Genomic DNA, 22430 nt, shown 5'->3' with positions numbered 1-22430 from the left:
GGAGGGGGAAGGGTAAGCTGGGATGAAGTGAGAGAATGGCATGGACATGTATACACTACTAAACGTAAAACAGATAGCTGGTGGGAAGCAGCCGCATAGCACAGGGAGATCAGCTAGGTGCTTTGTGACCACCTAGAGAGGTGGGATAGGGAGGCTGGGAGGGAGACACAAGGGGGAGGTGATATGGGGATATATGTATATGTATAGCTGATTCACTCTGTTATAAAGCAGACACTAACACACCATTGTAAAGCAATTACACTCCAATAAAAATGTTAAAAAAATGCTACCCATTTTAATAAAATTTCAATTTATACAGATTTACAGAAAAATGACAAAGAGATGTATACCTGTATGCCATGAACTTTTTCTGTTTTAAGGAAAAAGAGTTAAGTGAAAACCTTTATCACTGATACTTAAGAGTGGAAACTGTTATACAAATTCAAAGTTCCATAGGAAAAAAACCCTGCTAAACAAAAATCACAAAGTCAGTTGCTATGCAGCAATAATGAGGTATGTTTGCATGAAGTCAACAAAGGAGGAGAAAAGGCAGTAAAAATGAATCTTTCTGTATTTTCTATGTTAAATTTCCAGGATAGGATACACAAACAGTCAAGTCAGAAACTGTTCCCATAGAGGTATTCGCTTAGGCATGCTTCAGTTTATTGGAAGGGAGTGGCTATAACAGTATGTTAAAGAAAAGTCTACTGGCATGTGATCGACCTATATTAAAAGATAATTTAAATAGTAAGTTCAATATAGAAAGTATAAAAACTGCCTCCAACTTTGTAATTTAGACCCTTTAAGATCATTACAGAGTACTGTTAAAATACTGATCAAATTTCTCAAAGTCCTTGTCTTTGACTTTCAGTCCAGTATCTCTCTTACCACCTACTCACTAACCCTGGTAAAACTTTCCGAATGCTTCAAGTAAAATGCATGGAAAGGAAAAAAATAAAGCTCAAAAGATCTCTTTTTAACCTTGGTACAAGATTTGATTGTAATTTACTCATTACACAGTTTGAGATTAGACAGTACCTTAAAATTGGTCAGGTTTTTTACACACTTGGCCACAGGAAGTTAAGGTTAAGAGGTAAAGTTTATGGTCCTCCTGTCTTGGAGCAGAAGCAGCTCAGTAAACATCTTCAATAAGACAACACAGCTTCTCAACTACACTAAAACACACTTTATTCTGCACTGACTTCACCCACAAAGTTTTGTAACTGTCAGGATCATGAGGAAAATTTAGAGTCCTTCCTTCTGTCACACTGTGGGATGATATGATTTGCACAAGTTCCCTTGGATGAATCAGGCAATGTAAACTCGGCATGTACAGCTCCCTTTGAATAAATAAACTGTGGAAATCTTTAATCTCTTCATTGTAATTACTTTATTTGTTACACAAAGCTCAGCTTTTCCATACAAAGGTCTGTTAGTTTACTTGTTAGCTAATCAGGTAAAAGATTTTTTTGTTGAAATATCAAGGCAGTCCGCAAAGAACAGGCTGCATGTTGGATACCCTTATCCCCTAAAATAAAATCTAACCGCTTTAGCTCATCCATCTTTCCAGTCTAATTTCCTACCACTCCAATGATACTAAGCCACATGTAGTTTTCACAGCAGGTCAGACTATCCCATATCCCTGTGACTTCATACTTACTGCTCCCCTTGACAGGGTGCCCCACCCTTGTGACTGGGTAACAGTTCTGTCCATGTGAACTTCTCCCTGCCACCCAACACCTCCACCCCGAACAGTCACTCTCTGGTTTCCTAGAACACCCCATTCCTAGCTCTGTCAGCACTCCCCACTGAGATGTGTGATTATATGATCTCTCCCCTGCGGGACCACAGGCTCCTTGAAAGCAGGGTTCTGTCTTACTCATCTTTAAACCTCCGCCTGGCTAAAATGAAGGATGATCCTTATATCAGTCTGTACTGTTTCTATCAGACAGCAAAAATATCATCTAAAAAAATCCAGTCTCTACAAGACGTGCATTCAGTTATATCACTCGTACTTTATTTGCCTTTGAGGGGAAGGGAATGGGATGTGAAGCATAAAAACCATCTCTGTTGGGGGAAAACATCAAAAAGAGAGTTGATTCATGTACATTCCCTGGCTCTATCACCTGACTACCCTCAACCTGGCCACCTTCCAATTGGTTACACGGCTCACCTCACCCCCTCCCCACCTAAATCTGGGGAACTTGTACTCACTCTTTAGACACCTCTCCCAGAGCCCCATCAGGTATGCCTGCCCCACATGCACACAGCTCTCTCTCTGTACTGTCTGCATAGTGGCACCATCATTGCAGTTAATCAAATAGTGCCCTCGCAAAGATGCATACTCCAGAGGACAGGGCCTCCAGATATCACAGGGGTAACTGTGCCTCACTGAGTGCCAGGAACATAGCAAACACACAAATATTTTAAAGTGTCAATTTTGCTGAGTATTGAATGAATCACAGAAGTTTATGTATCATCTGTCTCTACCATTAGAAAAATTCCACAACAACAAGGATGGGCACATATTTACTCCCCTCAGAACCCCTGCCAGTCATACAGCACCACTATCTCTTGGTTGGCATTTAATGATTACTGCTGAATGAACAAATAATGAACAACTCCTGTATGTCTCTTCAAAATCGCTCTCACCTTATTAACAGTTACCCAGGTATGAAACATGGAATGTGATTATCTTCTGTAAGTTGCTCAAACTTGTTCTAAAAACTTTTGCCCATTACCATTAAGGTTAAGTGCTCTGTATTAATATTCTAAATGCCTAAGGCACATGAACAGTGAAAAAAGGCGGGGGAAATCAAACCCAACCTCAGAGATCAATTCAACAATTTTCCATATCCTCATTATAGTCATGCATAAACCTGTCCAACCTTAATATTATAAAAGTACAAAAATGGAACGAGCTACTTGCCCAAATTAGAAACAGAAATACAGTACCAAACAAAAGCACATCAGCCTGGACTAATCCATAAATAGGGTACTAAAAATTTCTTCTGAAACAATGGTGAGACATTGTGACACACCTAAAATCCAAATCACTGACAATACCAACTGCTGGAGAGGAAGAGAGCAACAGGAACTCTCCTTCATTGTTGGTGAGAATGAAAAATGGGCCAGCCACTTTGGAAGACAGTTTGGCAGTTTCTTAGAAAGCTAAACATATCCTTACCATAGAATCCAGCAGTCACACTTCTAGATATTTACCCAACTGATTTTAGAACTTATGTCTACACAAAGTCATGCACACAAAAGTTTTACAGCCACTTTGTTCATAATCGTCCAAACTAAAAGCAATCAAAACGTCCTTCAATAGATGGCTAGATTAACTATGGTACATCCAGACAATGAAATATTACTCAGCAATAAAAAGAAATGAAAAAATAAAAAGAAATGAGCTATCAAGCCACAAAAAGACATGGATGAACCTTAAATACATACTCCTAAGTGAAGAAGCCAGTGTGAAAAAGCTACACTAAAGTATATGATTCCAATTACATGACATTCTGGAAAAAGTAAAACTATACAGTTGGTAAAAAGATCAGTGGTTGCCAAGGGCTTAGAGGGTGCAGGGAGGGAGGGAGGAGCATTGGACAGGTGAAGCACAGGGATTTTTGAGGGCAGGGAAATTACTCTATATGATAATATGATACTGTAATGATGGATACATGACACTACGTATCTGTCAAAACCCATGGCACTTTACAGCATTTAAAGTCATTTAAGAGGTCAGGGGAGGGAACTGAGCAATTAAGCAAAGGGATGGTGGATGGTGAGAGCCAGGTTTCTCACTGCTGTAGTGGGAAGGTTACAGTTAAGCAGAGGGAGGAGGCTAGAGTGATCCATGTGGTACTGATTCCAGCTGAAGACATCAGTATCAACTCATGTTTAGTTTAATATAGATACAGGTGGTTACTTACAGAAATATTTATAGACTTATGGGTCAGTATATACACATAGATGTCCTTGCTCTGTCAGTATGAAGGGAGGGCCTAGGAGCAAATGATACCCCAAGAGCAACAAGCATACCCAGCATCCAGATCTTGGTTTCTGACACCATTCCCCAATAGAAGGAGCCTAGACTCCCTGAAGAAATGGTTGATTCTAAGGCTGGGACAGAAAATTTACAAGACGAGCCTGCAGCATCTTCTAGTGCCAGAAAGTAAGAAAGTACTTGGGAGATAGGCAGGGAATCCAACTGAAAGAACTCCCAATGGCCAAACCTGAAACAATTTTAGCAACCAAATCAAGTAGTATATAACCCAAAATATAAATATCCATGAGTCCTTAGGGGATAAAAAAAATAATTGAATAAATAAATGGGAGAGAAGAGACAAATCTGTGCAGAATTCTAAATAATATACGTAGATACTCCAAGCTCAAGGCGGGGGGAGCATAACCCCTCACTCCTTAAGAATGGGGCTGTGCTGACTGACTTCCTTCCAAAGAGCACAGTGTGGAAATGGGAGAAAAGAATTTTTACAGTGGAAAAACCTAACACTCTTGTCAGCCAGGTGATCAAGGTCAACATCAAGCGTGATAAATCATGTGATGATATGTGATGAGAATGGCACTTTACCTCCATGGTCTTCTTTTAAAAAACTCTTAACTCCAGGACTTCCCTGGTGACTCAGTGGTTAAGAATCCGACTGCCAATGCAGGGGATACATGTTCGAGCCCTGGTCTTTGAAGATCCCACATGCCGCAAAACAACTAAGCCCGTGTGCCACAACTACTCAGCCTCCACTCTAGAGCCCACAAACCACAACTACTGAGCCCATGTGCCACAACTACTGAAGTCCGCGTGCCTAGAGCCCGTGCTCCGCAACAAGAGAAGCCACTGCAATGAGAAGTCCGCACACCACAACAAAGAGTAGCCCCTGCTCGCCACAACTAGAGAAACCCCGCACACAGCAACGAAGACCCAATGCAGCCAAAAATAAAATATAAAATAAATTAATTTAAAAATAAAAACAAAAAAGCAAAACTCTAACTTCAGCCTAATCATGAGAAAAACATCAGATATATTCTAATAGAGGGGCATTTTCAAAATACCTGACTCAAAACTGTCAAGATCAAAAAGGAAGGCTTGAGAAACTGCCACAGAGCAGAGGAGCATAAGGAGAGATGACAATAGAAAAAAGACAATAAGTAAAAAACTAGGACATCTGAATAAAGTATGGCATTTTCTCTGTAATATTCCTGTAAATCCAAAACTGTCCTAAAGTCAAAAACTTATTTTAAAACAAAATGAAACAAACCAACAAAAATCTTTCTACTCACCACCAAACCTTACACCAGTGGTTGTCAAAGTGTGGTCCCTGGACCAGCAGCATCAGAATCACCTGGAAACTTGTTAGAAATGTGAATTCTCCGGCCACACCCTAGCTAGGCCTGCTGATTCAGGTCAGGGGATAGGGTTCAGCAGTTTAAAATAGCCCCTCAGGTGACTCTGATACACACTAAAGTTTGCACAGTGGCTCTGATTTCTGATACAGGAAGTGGGTGGGACTTGAGAACCAGGTGATGCTCAGGCTGCTGGTCTGGGGACCACATTTTTGAAAATCTCTGCTTTACAAAAACCAAGCAATACGAGTGGCCATTACTGTGTGCAAGTACTTACCACAACACACCTGTGAGAAAGGTTTCATCACACTCACATTAGAGAAAGAGAGTGCTTCTCCTTGGCCACACAGTCACATGATGGGACTGTGGAGCCTTTGTCCTGCCCTCTCCAGGGGCAGCATTTCTGGGCAACACACTGTATTGGTCTCCCAGGCTGCTGTAACAAATGACCACAGACTGGGTAGCTTAACACAACAAGAACAGTTCTGGAGGCTCGAAGTCCAAATTTAGCAGGGCTGTGCACCCTCTGGGAAAGACTCTGCCCTTACCTCTTCTGGCTTCTGGTGGCTGTTGGAATTCTGGGCTCCTGGCCACACGGTTCCAATCTCTGCCTGTCTTCTCTATGTGTCTGTGTTATTTCCCTTTGCTTCTTTCCTATAAAAACACTTGTGATGGCATTTAGGACCCACCTGGATAATCCAGGGTAATCTCCTTATCTCAAAATCCTTAGCTTAAATATATCTGCAAAGACCCTTTTTCCAAATAAGGTAATATTTACCAATTTGAGGGATTGGGACTTGATGCCTTTGGGTGGCCTACTATACATATTGTAAATCAGGATGCTAATCTAATGGATTCTTCTACAAAATTATAGCAGAGAATTTTTTATAGCAGAAGATTTCTTACCAAGGATCTGTCATCTTTTTTCTTTCTATAGGGATGACCACAGAATACCATACAAATTCAACTGCAAATGTGAAATACTGCCATCTTTTAAACTTTCTAAAATTCAACTTACAGTTAATAAACACCTTCATCAAGGCCACAGAATTCAGAGGACTTGTTTTGGAAGATCCTGACCAGCATCTTTAAAGAGACTTTTGAGAAATCTTAGGACTAGCTTAAAGATTTCTCAAGGAACTGATCCAGGAATGTTCGCTCTGCTGCTTTTACATTGAAAATTTCCTAAGAATAAATCTAGGGATTGGAAATCAAACTCCTCTTTAGTTTGTTCTTAGGTTGAGGTCCACCACTTTAAACCCATTACACCACTGCTTTAAACCATTTACAATGGCTTGGCAAGAGTCTCAAAGAAAAGTAACAGAGTACTCTGAGGTCTAACTGCTATCCATTAAACACTGTTTTAGTATTACATGAGTATACTAAAAATATCCTGCCAAATAAAGAAATGTAAGAACCACAAAAAGTTTCCCCTTGTCTAAGACACCTGACAACTGAACTTTATTGGTTCTTTTCAAACGAATACTGGCAATACTTACAATAAAAAGGTAAGAGTGCAGTGCATTATACAGAAAAAGAAAACGTAATTCCATCAGAGTTAGAAATGCAGGATCTGCAGTTAGACTGCCTAGATTCAAATTCTGAATCAAGCACTTTACCATCTGTATGACCCTGGATGAGTTAACTAACCTTGTTTCACAGACGAGGAAACAGTCTTGGAGACCAGAGTTTAAAGCATAAAATATCCTTTAAACCTCACTCCCCTCCAAAACCAAATTATTTATTACAGTGGCTTAACTAAATCAATGTTCAATTAAAACTCTCTCCTGAAATTAATAGTGATTTCTGCCTTCTAAGTTAAGTGCCCACTAGGAAACATTACTGATCTACCATAACTATTACCACTTAGATCACTTGGTGATCAGCCAGCTTTCCACTGATTAGGAAATTTTATTAGCCAAAACTTATAACGGAAAGGCTGAGCCCCTAATTGATTTCTCTATCAATTAGCAAAGGCTGTGCAGCGATTCCCTGATGATGCATGCAATACTATGGAGTGGGTTATCTTTTTAAAAATAAGCAAAACCATGCAGTTTTAAAATCAATGTAAGTGAATGTCAAATTTCATGATAAATAAAACCTCTGTAATATAGGGACACAAGCCCCAGAGCTTACTACTCCAAGCAAACAATGCTCTGGCTTCTGTCCGGGTGTTGACCACCAGCCAGCCATCTGTGATCCACTGGTTCTCAGGCTGCCCCTGAGGTTTACTAGTTTCAAGTAGTATTCCCACACATCAGTCACCAGCTGATAAAAAAGTTCCTCATCGTTATGCCAGCACACCTCCCATATCAGGAAGTGCTCTTTTTAAAGAAGACAATGTTCACTTTTGATAAAAACCTCCCATATCACTACCTTTCAAGCCAGCTATAACAAGTACCTAAATGGTGGGTGTTCAAACATTGCAGGTTCAAACTAAGCAAACATCAATCAAAGGTAAGATTTTCCTCTTATTTCACTGGCCTCCCCTGCTCAGTCTCCTTTTCTGGATCCTCTCCATCTCTGACTGCTAACCCCTGGCAACCCCAGGGCTCAGCCCTAGGGCTCTTCTTCTATCTCCACTAACTCCCTAGGAGATGTCATTTGTCCTCTGGCTTTAAATAATGTCTAGATGCAAATGACTCACATTTGTATTTCTAGCTTGAACTTCTCCAGTCTTTGCCATCACCTTAACTCTATCCCTCCACCTGCTCAGGCAACTTTTCTCTCTCCCCACATCTCATCCCTCAGCAAGTCCCATCAGCACTACCTTCAAAAATTCATCCACAATCTAACCACTTCTCTCCACTCCTACTGCTACCACCCTGGGCCAAGCTAACCTTCCCTCTTCTCTGGGTTGCCAGACATGCCTGCTCACCAATCTCCCTTCTCCCACTCGTGCTGCCCACAAACCAGGAGTTCTTTCAAAACATTAACTCCCTGCACTCCTCTGCCCCCACCCCTCAGTGCCTTCCCAGATCACTCAGTATGGAACCCAGAGCCCTAAACATGGACAGGCCTTAGAGGATCTGGCCCCTCTCACTCATGCACTCCAGCCACCTGGCCCCCTTGTCCTAATCACGCACACATTCTCTGCCTCAGGGCTTTGCATGACTCATTCTTTTGCACGCCCCATTCCTTCTACTGAAGATGACCCTTCCTGGATATAACAAGGTTCGCTTCTTACGTTCTCAGATGGACTAGCATTCTCCTGCCCCTCCATCACTCTATCCCCTTATCGTGCTTGTATTTCCTCAGAGGGCTTAGCAAGACCTGACAGTATACATCTGTCTCCTTATTCTCTGATGTCCCCATAGAGAAGTAAATGTGTCACGACAGCATGCTTTGCTGTACTCATTGCTGCATCCCCAGCGTCTAGAACAGGGCCTGCGACATAGAAGGCATGTAGATACGTTTTTCAAAGAATTAACCATTAAGAAAAATTTAAGTATGCTTGCATCATCTGTGATCTCATACCCACCTGACCCTAATAAAACAACCAGAATTCTAAATTATTACAGAATCAATTTATAAAAACCTAAAAAGCAAACAAGTGTTCCTTCCGTGGTAAAAAAGAGTTAAGAATGGACTCATCTTTCTGCCTTAAATAAACCACATCGTTGTAAATAAAAATAGCCTCATGTCTTTAAATGAGTGTTCCTATTGAAGAGAAATGCACAGATATTAACATATAAAAAAGGAAAAGTACCTACAGTATTTTTCAGAAGAAAAATTCTTTGAAAATAAATGCCAGACATCAAAGAAAATAACTCTGTACTGATTTATCCCTGCAAGGGTTCACAAAGCAAAAACACAGAAACAGAACACTACAGGGTTAACCATGATGATGTTAGCAAGGGTGCTAGCATTAAATTGCTGAGTGAATGCTGAAAGATTCTTTTTAGCCAGGGAAAATTTTTGCTGTAATGGTATCATTACAAATTTCTTACAGTAATAACACGGTACATTATAAGCTTGCTCAAATGATAAGCTCTTTATGAGGGTTAAAAGTCTGCAGCCCTCTCAAACAAAGGCCTTTCTGTCTTGGATTTCCTAGAAGTCAATAAGCTAAAAATCACATCCTGCACGATATCCACTTAGACTCACAGAAGATCTAGTCTTCTATGGCTTCACCCTGTTCCCCAGGGCACTGAGCAGTCAATGTGATACAGTGGCAGAGACAGCAACCTCACTTCTGTGTCCAATTAGATCATCTCTGGGTTCAAACTGCTTTTAATTTTGAAATAATTTCAGAATTACAGCAGAGTTGTAAAAGCAGTAGAGAGAGTTCCCATCTCTTCACCCTGCTTCCCCTAATGTTAGCATCCTATGTAACTATGCAACACATATCAAAACGAAGAAAGTAACATTAATACAACCCTATTAACTAAACTACAGGCCTTATTCAGATTTCATTCGTTTTTCCACCAATGTGGAAGAGAAAAGGTCTTCCAAGACCTTCCTTCCTTTCCCTTCCAACCCAGGACCCCATACTGCATTCAGTTATCATGTCTCCTTGGTCCCTGCCATTTTGGGACAGTTCTTCAGTCTTTCCTTGCTTTTTACGACCATGGCACTTTTGAAGATATTTTTACAGGTATTTTACAGTATGTCCCTCAACTTGGTCTGTCTGATGGTTTCTCCTGACTAGACTGGAGGTATGGCTTTTGGGGAGGACTAAGGCCTTCTCATCCCATCCCATCCCTGGTGCCTGCCAGGTTTTTCTACTATAAAGTTACTCTTTTTCCCATTCCCCTACTCCATTCATTTAAAAATGAGTCACCAAGTCCAGCCCACATTCAAGGGGAGGGAAATTAAGCTCCACCACCAGGAGGGAAGATTATCATATAATTTGTGACTGTTAAAACCACCACAGTGATTAATAAATACTTTGCAACTACTTTTTTTCAAACTGAAATTTGTCTGATAAACAAATCTCAAGTTATGGTTCATGGAAACTAACAAAAGCTGCGGCTTAAAATAGAAAAAAAAAAAAGAAGAAGAAAAAAGAAAGCTGAGGCTTGAGAAAGATTTGTAACCAGAACACATAAACAGACATTTGTGAAATCATTAACTGCATAGACAAAAAAATGATATTTTAAAATATCATTTACTTTTAGCTTTAAAGTGTTTGTCAGTTTAATCTCTGGCCAAAAGTTCTGTTTTCATCATTGTATCTAATAGAGCTTCCTTCCCTTTCCTTACTCAGGATTTACTGCTGACCAGCACTCATCATCATTGACTTTTATCTGGCTACACAAATTGCAATTAACATGGCTTAGAGAGGGGAAGAAGGGAAAAATATACATAAAGCATTAGCCTGCCAAACATAAATGATGAGGGGATACTCTGTGCCAAGTTTGGCTTCCCTACCAACTGGACTCTAAGTTCCTTACCAGTAAGACAAAGGTCTAAACTCCTTTTCTGTGTTCTCCACTACCCAGGATGAAGCTCTGCACAGGACAGGGGCTAAATGTGATGATGCCAATTAACTAAAACAACTGTGGTCTCTACTTATTTCCAAAACATGGATCATGAGAAATGTTTTAAGGGTAAATAAATGGCACTGATGGTTCTTAAACATGAGCAAGGAGAAGAATCACCAGAGAAGCCTGTAAACAGTGCAGATCATTAGGCCACACCAGCAAGAGGCTGCTTCTGGGTTTGGGCCTGGAAATGTGCTTTGTAACAAACACCTCAAGTGATTCTCTTGTAGATGGCTTCTCTTTTAAGAAAGAGCAACCTGATATAAGAACTACACGCAATGCTACTGCTTGAAGCACACACACAGACACACACATAACACACACACATGCACACACACACATGCACACAGACTCACGTGTGCGCGCGCAGACACACAGACACACATATGAACATAAACATGCACAGATCCAGAATTTTCCCACTGAAAAAAGGTCCCACATCACTCAAGTTTTAGAAAGACTGATTTACAACATAGTCTTAAACCTTAGCGGCTTCACCTCTGACATCAGGCTCATTCTTGCCTTTGTTCCTCACTTGTCACTTTTTGGAGACCAGAAAGTCTCATCAGTTTGAAAAGATAATACTGGAATTAAAAACTTTAAAAAGCTTTGCTGTTGCCATCCTAAGACCTCATACAAATGTGACAGGACACCATCCTGATTGTTCATAACAGTCTAGAAACCCAGCAACATTTAGAGAAGTGGGTGACCCAGACAACACAAGCCTCCTCCACACTGACCCCCAATTCATCCTGCCCCGCTCTAACTGTTCCACAGGTCCTCCACACTTTCCTGTATAGCTTATATTATTTTGCCCTGGTTTATTGTTGGTTTACTATTATTAGGTAGTGAGGTATTTTTCATATAGATTAGTCCATTTTCACATAGTGATAGTAAGTTTTAGAGCTCATTTTATTCCTGTTATCTCAAAATGGCTTGTACAGCACTTTGAATACTTAGATACGACTTAGAAGGTAGATTGTCGGTTTATTACAGAATTGGGGTGATGACATCTGTGATCTCAATCTTCTCAACTATACAGGAAATGTTCTTCTGCTATATTTTAAGATAAAGATATATGGATCCCATCTTCTGATAATGTGGCTAAGAGCCCTTTTCTGTCAACTAAACATAAGTTAAATATGCCTCATTATGAGCTTCCAGTAAGAAAGGTGGTTAATATATAAAGCCTAGAATATCTTTAAGATATTCCTACCAAACTTGAACATAATGAAGACGTATCTATCTGCCTTTAGATCCACACCTCACAACCACAAGACTGATATATTAAACAGTGAAACCGTTTCAGAGGTGTTTATGTACCTATGGAAGGTTTTGTCTTGCCACTAAAATAATTACAGGTCCAAAGCAACTGATTTCTCCATTTCAGGTAAACTTTGATTTGTTCTGTCAGAATAGTCTTCTCAGAACTGTAAAAGCAAACAGAGATTCCAAGACCACACTGTTAATACAAATCATATTCAAGTATTTGTTGATATAGGTCAAAATCTATGCAAAGTGCTCAGGGAATGAGTTCTGAAAGGCTAAATTTTTCAGACACTTGAGGATATCCCCCAATAGCATTTCCCGAGCCTTCCCTCTGTGCCAAAGCACTACCTATGATAATATGCATCATCTCAATTAATCCTTGAAACTATCTTACATGGTAGACAATTTCTTATACCATTTTTAAAGGAAATTAAGGTCCAGTGAAGGCAGGTAACCTGCTGTCTGAGATCATGCACCTGGCGAAGAATGAAGCCAAATCAATTGTGATTCAAACCTAGGCCTCTTGTGCCCTAAAGAATGTCCTCAACACTCACTACCTTGTTTCCCCCAGCACTTGAGGGGGAAACCTCACCTCATCCTTCACCTCTTTCCTCTTGCTTACGCCATTCGGGCAACAGCGGTCCCCTTGCTGCATCTTAAACACGCCATGCACAAGCTGGCCCTCACCGTCTCTCTCTCTACACCTGGCACAGCCCACTAGAACGGAAGAGAGCAGGGCCTTCGCCTTCTGCATTGCTGCCTCCATCAAGAACAGTCTCTTGGTCATAGAAGACGTTCAAACTTAATCTGAAAAATGAATGTGTGTGAATACTGTAACTGATGGGTTGCAAGTCTTTCTAATTTTTAGGATACAATTTCCTGACTTCTTCAGTGAGGGTAAGAGGCTACTCAGTGATTTATCTGATTGTGAACAAGCAAAATTTAAGCTGTGAAGCTAAGGCCCCATAATGAATGGTCTTAGGTGACATCAATAAAAGTGGTAGAGTAAAGAACTCCAAAACTTCTCTCCTTTACAAAAGCAAAGACATCATGGGCAAAAATAGTTTCAGGCAACCTTTTCAGGACTCTGGATATTAGTCAAAGGTAATCCAGGAAGCATTTATGCAAGAATAACAGCGAAATTTTGGTAAGAACAGTGAGTTTTGTGACATTTTAACTTGCCCTATTTCCATTCCCAGATCCCTAGCAATGTGGTAAGTTTGAAAATCAACAGTCCACAGTCACGGTGGAAACCAGCAATCTGGCAGCCATGGAAGGGAGCAGAATGGGGCTGGTGATCCTTCAAAACCCCAGTCCCAGAGAACTGTCATTATCTGACCTGTCTAGTGGTTCCCTAAAAGACCTCACTTGCAAGGCTGTCTTTATTTGACCTGACCCACAGTCCTCCCATTGCAAACAGCCTCTTGGTAGGGAAGGGGGGAGATATTTATTAAAAACAATCACAGGTAATTGTTGAACATCATGCTGCCTGAGCAAGTGGCTAACAGGACAAAACAGGCTAACCAAAAAGCTTAAAGAGAAAAGCTGGGGTATGAGATGTCCATAAGGGGCTTTGAAAAGCTTTAACGTATTCCTGGGAATCCAGAAGGCCATGCACATGCATGGGTCTGTGTGCATGCCCAGGGAAGACCTGAGAAGGCCCTAAGCACTCATCTCTGGTTGACCTTGAGGTTCTGCACAAGCAGGAAGCAGCTAAGGAAGAGCTGAAAACTGTCAGGTGAGTGTTGAAGGCAAACATGAACAGATACACAGAACCCCTGAGCAAAGACTGGAAAACTTATTCGTTCCAGTGCTTAAGGAAATCTCCATGCAATCAGTAGCTGACCACTAAGCAAACCAAGCAGAGATTTTAGTGGCCAAAAACACGAAAAGAATACAGACCTTACAGAATAAGTTCTAAAAAGTCACTAAACAAACAACAGCAACATCATCAAACCATGGAGAGAGGGCAGAATCTGATTTCCAAAGTGGTTTATATTATTTAAAAGGTCCAATTTCCAACTAGAAATTATGAGACATGCAAAGAAACAAGGAAGTATTGCTCAAAAAAAGGGGGAAAAGGCAGTCAATAAAGAGAGAGAAATTATAAAAAAGAGTCAAACAGAAATTCTGTAGTTGGAAAGTATAACAACTGGAATGAAAAATTCACAACAGATTTGAACAGGTAAAAGAAGGAATCAGCAAACTTGAAGGTAAATCAACTGAGATTATCCAATCTGAGGAGTAGAAAGAAAAAAGAATAAAGAAAAATAAACAGAGCCTGAGCATATGCATAATGGCAGTCCCAGAGAAGAGTAGGAAAGAGAAAGGGGCAGAAAGATTACTGGAAGAAATAATGGCTGAAAACGTCCCAAATTTGATGAAAAACAATTCACACACCCAAGAAACTCAATAAACTCCAAGTATGGTAAACTCATAAAGAGCCACACCCAGACAAATAATCAAACTCCTGAAAGCCAGAGGGAATCTCAAAGCGACTTATGACATAGGAAGGATCCTCAGTAAGATTAACAACTGATTTCTCAACAGAAACCATGGATACCAGAAAGCCTCCATTCAAAATGTTGAGAAAGACTGTCAACCAAGAATTCTGTATCAACAGAAGCATCCTTCAAACGTGAAGGAGAAATTAGGACATTCCCAGACAAACAAAAACTGAAAGAATTTGTCACTAGCAAACCTGCCACATGAGAAATACTGAAGTCTTTCAAACTAAAATGAAAAGACACTAGGCAGTAACTCAAATACACAGGAATAAAAAGTCCAATAAGGGTAACTACACAGGTAAATACAAAAGACAATATAAATGTATTTTTAAAATCTGTATTGATAAGTCTTTTTTTCTCTAATCTGGTTTAAAAGACAACTTCATAAAGTTGTCTTTTAAAAATTATATAAATATAATTATAATTTTATAATTTTTATAAATTATAAAATTATAATTATAAATCACTAATTATAAATCTACGTTGATGGGCATACAATGTAGAAAGATATAATCTGTATGACAATAACAGCATTAAGGACTGAGGGGAGAATTAGCTATACAGGAGCAAAGATTTTGTATACTATTGTTATTAAGTTGGTATTAATTTGAACTAGGTTGTTATCAGTTAATGTTAATTGTAATACTCAGGGTGACCTCTAAGAAAATAACAAAAAATAAAGTAAAAGAAATGACAAGAGAGTGAAAATGTATAGAAAATATGTACTTAACACAAAAGAAAGCAGCATGGAGGAACAAAAAAGACATGACATAGAAAACACATAGCAAAATGAGAGACATAAATCCTATCCTATCAGTAATATTAAATGTAAATAGATTAAACATTCCAATTAAAAGGCAGAACTGGCAGAATGGATTAAAAAGTGATCCAACTGTATGCTTTCTACAAGAGACACACTTTAGATTCAAAGACACAAATAGGCTGAAAGTGAAAGGATGGAAAAAGATATGCCATGCAAACAGTAACCAAAAGAGAACTGGAGTGGTTGTACTAATATCAGGCAAAATTGACTTTAAGACAAAAATTGTTACTAAAGATGAAAGAAGAAATTTTATAATGATAAAAGGAGTCATCCATCAGGAAGATCTAACAGTTATAAGCATATATGCACCTAACAACAGAGCCCCAAAATATATGAAGCAAAACCAGACATAATAAAAGGGAAAAATAGAGAATTCAACAATATTGGAGATTTCAATATCCAATTTTTAATAATGGATAGAACTAGCCAGACAAACAAGGAAAGAGAAGACTTGATCAACATAAAAATCAACTAGACTTAGACAACAGTCCACACAACAAGAGCACAATACACACTCTTCTCTAGTACATATGGAACATTCTCCATATGTGAATCACCATATGTGATTCTCCATATGTGAATTCTCCATATGTGAATCACCATATGTGATTCCATAAAAAAGACTCAATACATTTTTAAAAATTGGAAATAATACAAAGTATGTTCTCCAACCATATGGAACGAAATTAGATAGAAATCAATAACACAGTGATTGGTCTTAGACTGCTGTGCTTTTCACAGCCGCCTTACTTTCTCTTATTTTTCACTTCCCTTCATGTCTTTCCCACTCACTGCTGACACAGTCCTTACATAATATCCCCCTTTTGGGGGTGCTAATTTGCCCTTCTAATCTATCAGGGGCTTGGAAATTGAACCACCAAACTGCCAGAACAAAAGAATAAGGCTCAGTATAAGACCATGAAGGGCTCTGCCTCGAAGAAACAGGCTGCATTAGTGCTCAGTATTTGAGCATCTATTCTAGCCATTTAGAGGCCTGCCTGGTTCTTGGCCACGTAAGTTAATGGGCAGCCTATAGGAATGAGGAAGGCACCCCTATAACACAAAGCAGGTCTAAGACAACTAGCAGTTAAGAAACATTATTTCTTCTATGATTAAAGAAAAAAATCTCAGGCTTCTGATGTAAGGATGTTCAATACTCCTTTAAAAGCCAGTCAGACTAATAAAGAAGAACTTCTCTTTTCACATATTTTGCTCTAAACTCCAATTCCCCTTGGTGATATGCCTTCCTATAAAAAGAACATCATGGGGACATCCCTGGTGGCGCAGTGGTTAGGAATCCGCCTGCCAGTGCAGGGGAAGATCCCACATGCCGCGGAGCAACTAAGCCTGTGCACCACAACTACTGAGCCTGTTCTCTAGAGCCTGTGAGCCACAACTACTGAGCCCACGCACCACAACTACTGAAGCCTGTGCACCTTAGAGCCCATGCTCTGCAACAAGAGAAACCACTGCAATGAGAAGCCCGCGCACAGCAACAAAGAGTAGCCCCCACAACTAGAGAAAGCCCGTGTGCACAAAAAAGACCCAATGCAGCTAAAAAATAAATTAATTTTTAAAAAAAAGAACATCATAGATCTTACCCTTCTATTTTATATTTAAAATCAGCATCACAAGGTTTTACACTTTTAAGTTTTTTTTCAACTATTTCATGAACATATATGTTTTTGTCTCCTCAACTAGACTAAAGTCTTTGAGGGAGAAAAAGGCCATTCATCTTTCATTCTTCTTTTGCAATTTCCTACCAGTTCGGAGGGCAGTACTTGGGTCATTAATGATCCCTTAATAAATATTAACTGGTTAACTCAGACATCACAACTGGTGTGGCTTGGTGTACTGGTGTATCCCAAACAGTTCTAGATGCGCCAAATAACAATCCCTTTGGGTCTGCAGAGAGCGGGTAGAGTGGTTAGGGGATGGGGTAGCAGAAGCCCTCTCGAGGCAGTTGCCTTAACATGTGTGCCATGATGTAAAAAAGACTGGGAAACATTAGGATAAATGACTGGTTAGAAACACTGCTGAATAGAACTGGAAATAGCCTGAATATCCATTAAAAAAAGATGAAGCTCTTTATGTACCGAAAGGAAAATCTTCCAAGACATGTAAGTGAAAACCAGCAAGATGTGCATAGTATGTAAAACATGCTAACATTCATATAAAAGGGGGAAGATATACAAACTTAATTGCTTATATACACGTAGGTTGTATCTGTAAAGGTGCACTATGGTGGCTGACTCATGAGGGGAACCCAGTGGCTGGAGATAGAGGTGGCAGGACTTATCCTAGTAAACCCTTTGCACTTTCGAATTCTGAACCATATGACAGCATTAGCTATTAAAAAGATAAACTTTTTTTTAAGTTGCCAAATCTATCTATGCTTGTTGCTAACTTTCATTAGTAATGATCATTTTCTACCTAGTCAAACATTGAGTTAAAATAATAAAAGCAAGATCTGGATGCTGGTTACATAGCTATGTCCAGTTTGTGAAAATCCACTGAGCTCTATACTTATTTATGATCTGTGCACTTTTCCAAAGGTATGATATATATATACTTCAGTAAGAAATGAAAAATAAAATGAATAGATTACTTAGGTCAACTTTCTTTTTGTCCCCTCCTATTAAAAGAGTAGTATAATATTTCATAGATTTGCCTAAATAAAATAAATTACTGTGTCAAATTGTTCAATAATGTTCATCAAAAAAAGAAAAAAACTGGTATAACTTGAGTTAGTGATGCTGACCCCATGTGACAAGGGGGAGTCAGGCCTGCCAGCTCCTTCTACCTCTTTTCCACCAGCATTAACAGTCTCAAGGTCCACACTCTCTCTGCTGCTGGGTCCTCACAGTAGATTTTAATAAGCCTTGAAAAGCATTACTAAAAACCGCCTAATGGGTTACCATATTGCAGTCACATTTTTTCATTATGAAAATGAAATTTTTAAAGTCACTTAACAAAAATGCCAAGGTCATAAAAGACAAAGAAAGAGGCTGTGCAAACATCCTAGATTAAAGAGACATGACAATCAAATGCAAGACCCCAGGCTGGAGCCTGTAATGGAGAAGGAAGAGCTGTTACCAGGACTTTACTGAGTCTACAGACAACATTATGTTAAATTTACTTAAGCTGTACTGTAGTGGTATAAGAGAATTTCTCTATTTGTACTCAAAATACATTGACATTATTTAAAGTAAAGGGCCACAAAGAAAGCTACCCATAAATGGTGGTTGGGTAAGTCTATGTCTCTGTACTGGAAGAGGGTGGAGGGGCAGTCAAGCAAATGATAGCACAAATGGAGTAAAACGATAACAGGTTACTCTGGGTATAGGTATATGGATGTTCCTTGCACTTTTTTTTTCTGTAATGTTCCTGTGAAATTAAAATGATTTCCAAATAAAGTTTTTAAAGTCATGTATTAATAATTAGCCACCAATAATAGTCAAAACAGGGACTTCCCTGGTGGTCCAGTGGTTAAGACTGTGCTTCAAATGCAGGGGGCATAGGTTTAATCCTTGGTCGAGGAACTAGGATCCCACATGATGTGTGGTGCGGCCAAAAAAAAAAAAAGTAAATAGTCAAAACAAGCTTAGAAATGAATCTGGATTTTGATTATGACAGTTGCTCCTGAGGAGCCACTTTAATTATGTAAGTGTAATCCCAAGACATTATCTGGGACTTGCAAAAAAAAAATTACACCTTCTGGCTAGGTTTATAATAGAGCTAAAAAAGTACCTTCCAAGACCCAAAGCTTAACATAATTGTCTTTAACATAAGATTCCACCTCAATAATTTCTCATAATGTGAGCCTTAATGGAGAAACTAGATTTACAGAAAGTTTAATAAAAGTTCCTCATCCACATGAGGGTATTAATCTTGCCTGAGTGGTGAACACAATGATAAATCCTAATGACGACTTAGGTTAGAACCTCTTAAGCATTTTCTGTTAGAATAAAAAAGGAAACCGAAAAGAAATCAAAGGTCTAATAAAATGGTAAATGTCCCAACAGAATTCTTAAAAATGATATGAACTCCATGTGAAAGGCAAAACTATATTTATAGAAAAATGTATAGAAAGTTCCTGTGACCCAAGGAAGGGAAGAATTTCTTAAGACATGAAAAACACAAACCACACAGGAAAAGAATGATAAACTAGACTACACTTAAACTCACAATTTGCATATAATAAAAATACCACATTTGCAAGCCACACTCTGGGAGAAGATATTCTCCCACAAAAGGAGAGTCATCTGGTACAAGCCCTGTGGAGACCAAGCCAGCAGTATCTAGAAAAAAATGTGTCATCAGGCATTTAGGGAAATGCAAAGCAGTAGACAGCATCTGAAGCTGACTCAGGAGATCCTGGGCAAGGACAGGGAGTGACCCAGGGAAGGAGCTTCCTCCCCCACCAGATCCTTTTAGCTAATAAGGTCATTTACCAGATGCGTCAAGTCTAACCGGCAGTTCCAAGTGTACAGACAGGATGATTCCCAGCACCCTCACTTCAGGCCTTAGAAAACTTTGGCGATTACATCATAATAAAGGGAAATAGCCCCAAAACTGTCTCCCAACCCCTACACCCCCAAGACAATACCTTCTCACTCTATCTTGGCTCTAATGTTAGGTCAGAGCTCTTGATAAACTCAAGGTACTGACTCTGTTGGTGTCTATCTATCAGCGTGTAAGATCTAACAGTATGACAACACTAAGAGATTTTTTAAAATTCTCTCTCAAAGGTAGACCTATCCTCTGCAGTTCTAGCAGGAAGGCTAGCTTCTCAGAGATCAGGGGCAGCATAAAGCACTCCAAAATACACAAGGCATTACACATTTTAAGAATAATGAAACTTGTTAAGGTTATAACTACTTAATTAAGGATGGGGAAAATGCAGGAATACTGCCAGCTGTATCGTGCTTAAAATTGCACGAAATCTCCAAACGGCTTTCCTAGCAGCAAAAATCCATGAAAACAGAATCCCCCCTAGATCCAGTGAGCAATGGCCCATGCATGGGGAGGCGGGGGAAGTACACAAAGAGATTAGAGTGTTCACTCAGATCACATTTGGGATTTACAATGCTTCTTTTATAACTGGAAACTATACAAAGACTACTTCCTGTATACTCGAAAATGTCCACTTCCCTAAAAGTTCAAACTAAAGAAATAGTGTGATTAGGAGACATTTAAAAAGAAGTCTAGGAGAAAGGCAAGTACAGGCCAGAATACCATTTCTTCACACAAGCACTTTAGAAAATTAACTCAGAAGACAAGCTAACACTTTACATCTGAAAATGCATTTCTTTTTCTTGGGCAAAGGTCTAGCAATTCCCTTTGCTCCTCACAACTATCAGTAGTGTATCAATCTAAACAACACAACCTAAATCATTTTTTCCATTCTGACTAATATCACATCCTGCAACTGTAGGCAAGAGGTGCACATCTGCCAATAAAAACAAAGAGAAATCAAAAGCTAACTCATATTCTCCACAACTATTAAAGAGAAAACATCCCCAAGTAGGTTTCCTTCAAAAAATTGCACCGATGTATCAATATGTTGGAAACTGCCTATTCTGAAAGGAACAACTATATTGCAAACTTACAGATCATAACAACTGTTAAAAAATCAAGGTTTAATATATATGCAAAGCCAAATACTATTGGCTGTTTTACATCATTACTCATTTTATGAATTCAAACATTTAAGTTTCTAAACTGTGTCGGTCAACGTGACCAGATGAGAGAAGTCAGACCTTTGGGAGAAAAGGGACACTCTTATAATCACATCTGCAAAATCAGAAGTCAGATTAGATAAATCTTCTGGAAAATCATGAAAGTATCACTGTGACCTGTATTAATCCTTTTCTTTGGGTCCCAAATGCCATTATTAACTAAGATTTTAGGACAAAAGTACATAAGGTATGTTCTAAAAACCAAGAGAAAAAGTAATGAGAGAATTCAAATTAAAAGAACCAAGGTAAAAATGTATAACTTAATATGAATTTTTAAGCCTTAAAGAGGACATTATCACTAATAGTTTCCTATGACTGGTCCAGACCTAGTAACAAAATCAACAGATTTTCTTCTGTTCTTACCTCATAAGACCAGACGCACTGCACCCCTGCAAACCTCCGGACACACCTTCCCACCTCAACATCCTCGTGGGTTGTGTACATTTCCCGGAGGCACTTGCCGATGTGTGGTACCATTCTCCGGAGAACTTCCCGGCTCATGATCACACCAGGGCCCCCCATGCAGAAGTTCTCACCAGGTTCCAGAGCAAGTTTCCCCATTTCTTCCGTGGTGCCCAGTCCTGTCTGCCCAAGAAAGAGGGGCTCACTACTATTCAAACTCCTCAGAAAATTCTCCAGACGGTCTCCTTTGATGTAAACATCATCATCTGCTCTCATAAACCATTCATACTTGTCCAAGTAGTGGTCATGCATGTACTTGAGCATCATAAAAGACTTCTTCTGGGGTGGGTAGGAGTCGTCCACTCCCCGTAGTGGCACTATTGGAATTGGGATCGATGTGTCTGAACCCTCACTAGAGAAGAATTCGACTTTCCCAGGAATTGTCTTGGACCATGTTCTGGAATTAAAATAAACATCAGTGAGGGAACAGTTTATTCCAGGCTTCCCATTTCCATAAATTCCCATATCTTGATTCATGTTGAATCACTTTGAATGTACATTCAAAAGGATGATAAAAAGCTTCCCCTTAACGGAAGCCCACACTACCGGTATTGCAAAGTCCTAACTCATTTTCAAAAGAATCCCAATGAAAAAGAATGATGAAGTATTAAAATATTTCCCAGATAACTATGTTTTAGCTATGGCTGAAAACCAAATTGCCAAGGCACCAAGTCTAGATATTCAGGTTAATTCTCTGATACTACCAACTCCCTACCTACAAACTCCTCCGCTCTCTAAAACAAAAAAATTTTTTTTAAAAAATTGTTCATTCAATACATTT

At 39.3% G+C, this 22430-nt stretch overlaps 1 protein-coding gene across 1 annotated transcript in view; it reads right to left on the bottom strand.

Annotated features, from left to right (window-relative positions):
• The window catches only part of CHSY1 (chondroitin sulfate synthase 1), a 74967-nt gene that overhangs the window by 38793 nt on the left and 13744 nt on the right, over nucleotides 1-22430 (bottom strand). Inside the window, exon 2 of the mRNA XM_082842374.1 lies at nucleotides 21551-22046. Coding sequence (XP_082698500.1) covers nucleotides 21551-22046 — 496 coding nt within the window. The remainder of the gene's footprint in view (nucleotides 1-21550; nucleotides 22047-22430) is intronic.

Source organism: Leucopleurus acutus, assembly GCF_964270905.1.
Source record: "Leucopleurus acutus genome assembly, chromosome: 1".
In the NCBI taxonomy this organism is placed as follows: domain Eukaryota; kingdom Metazoa; phylum Chordata; class Mammalia; order Artiodactyla; family Delphinidae; genus Leucopleurus; species Leucopleurus acutus.
The sequence above is the reverse complement of the archived record's forward strand: the minus strand, read 5'-3'. Positions and strand labels throughout refer to the sequence as shown.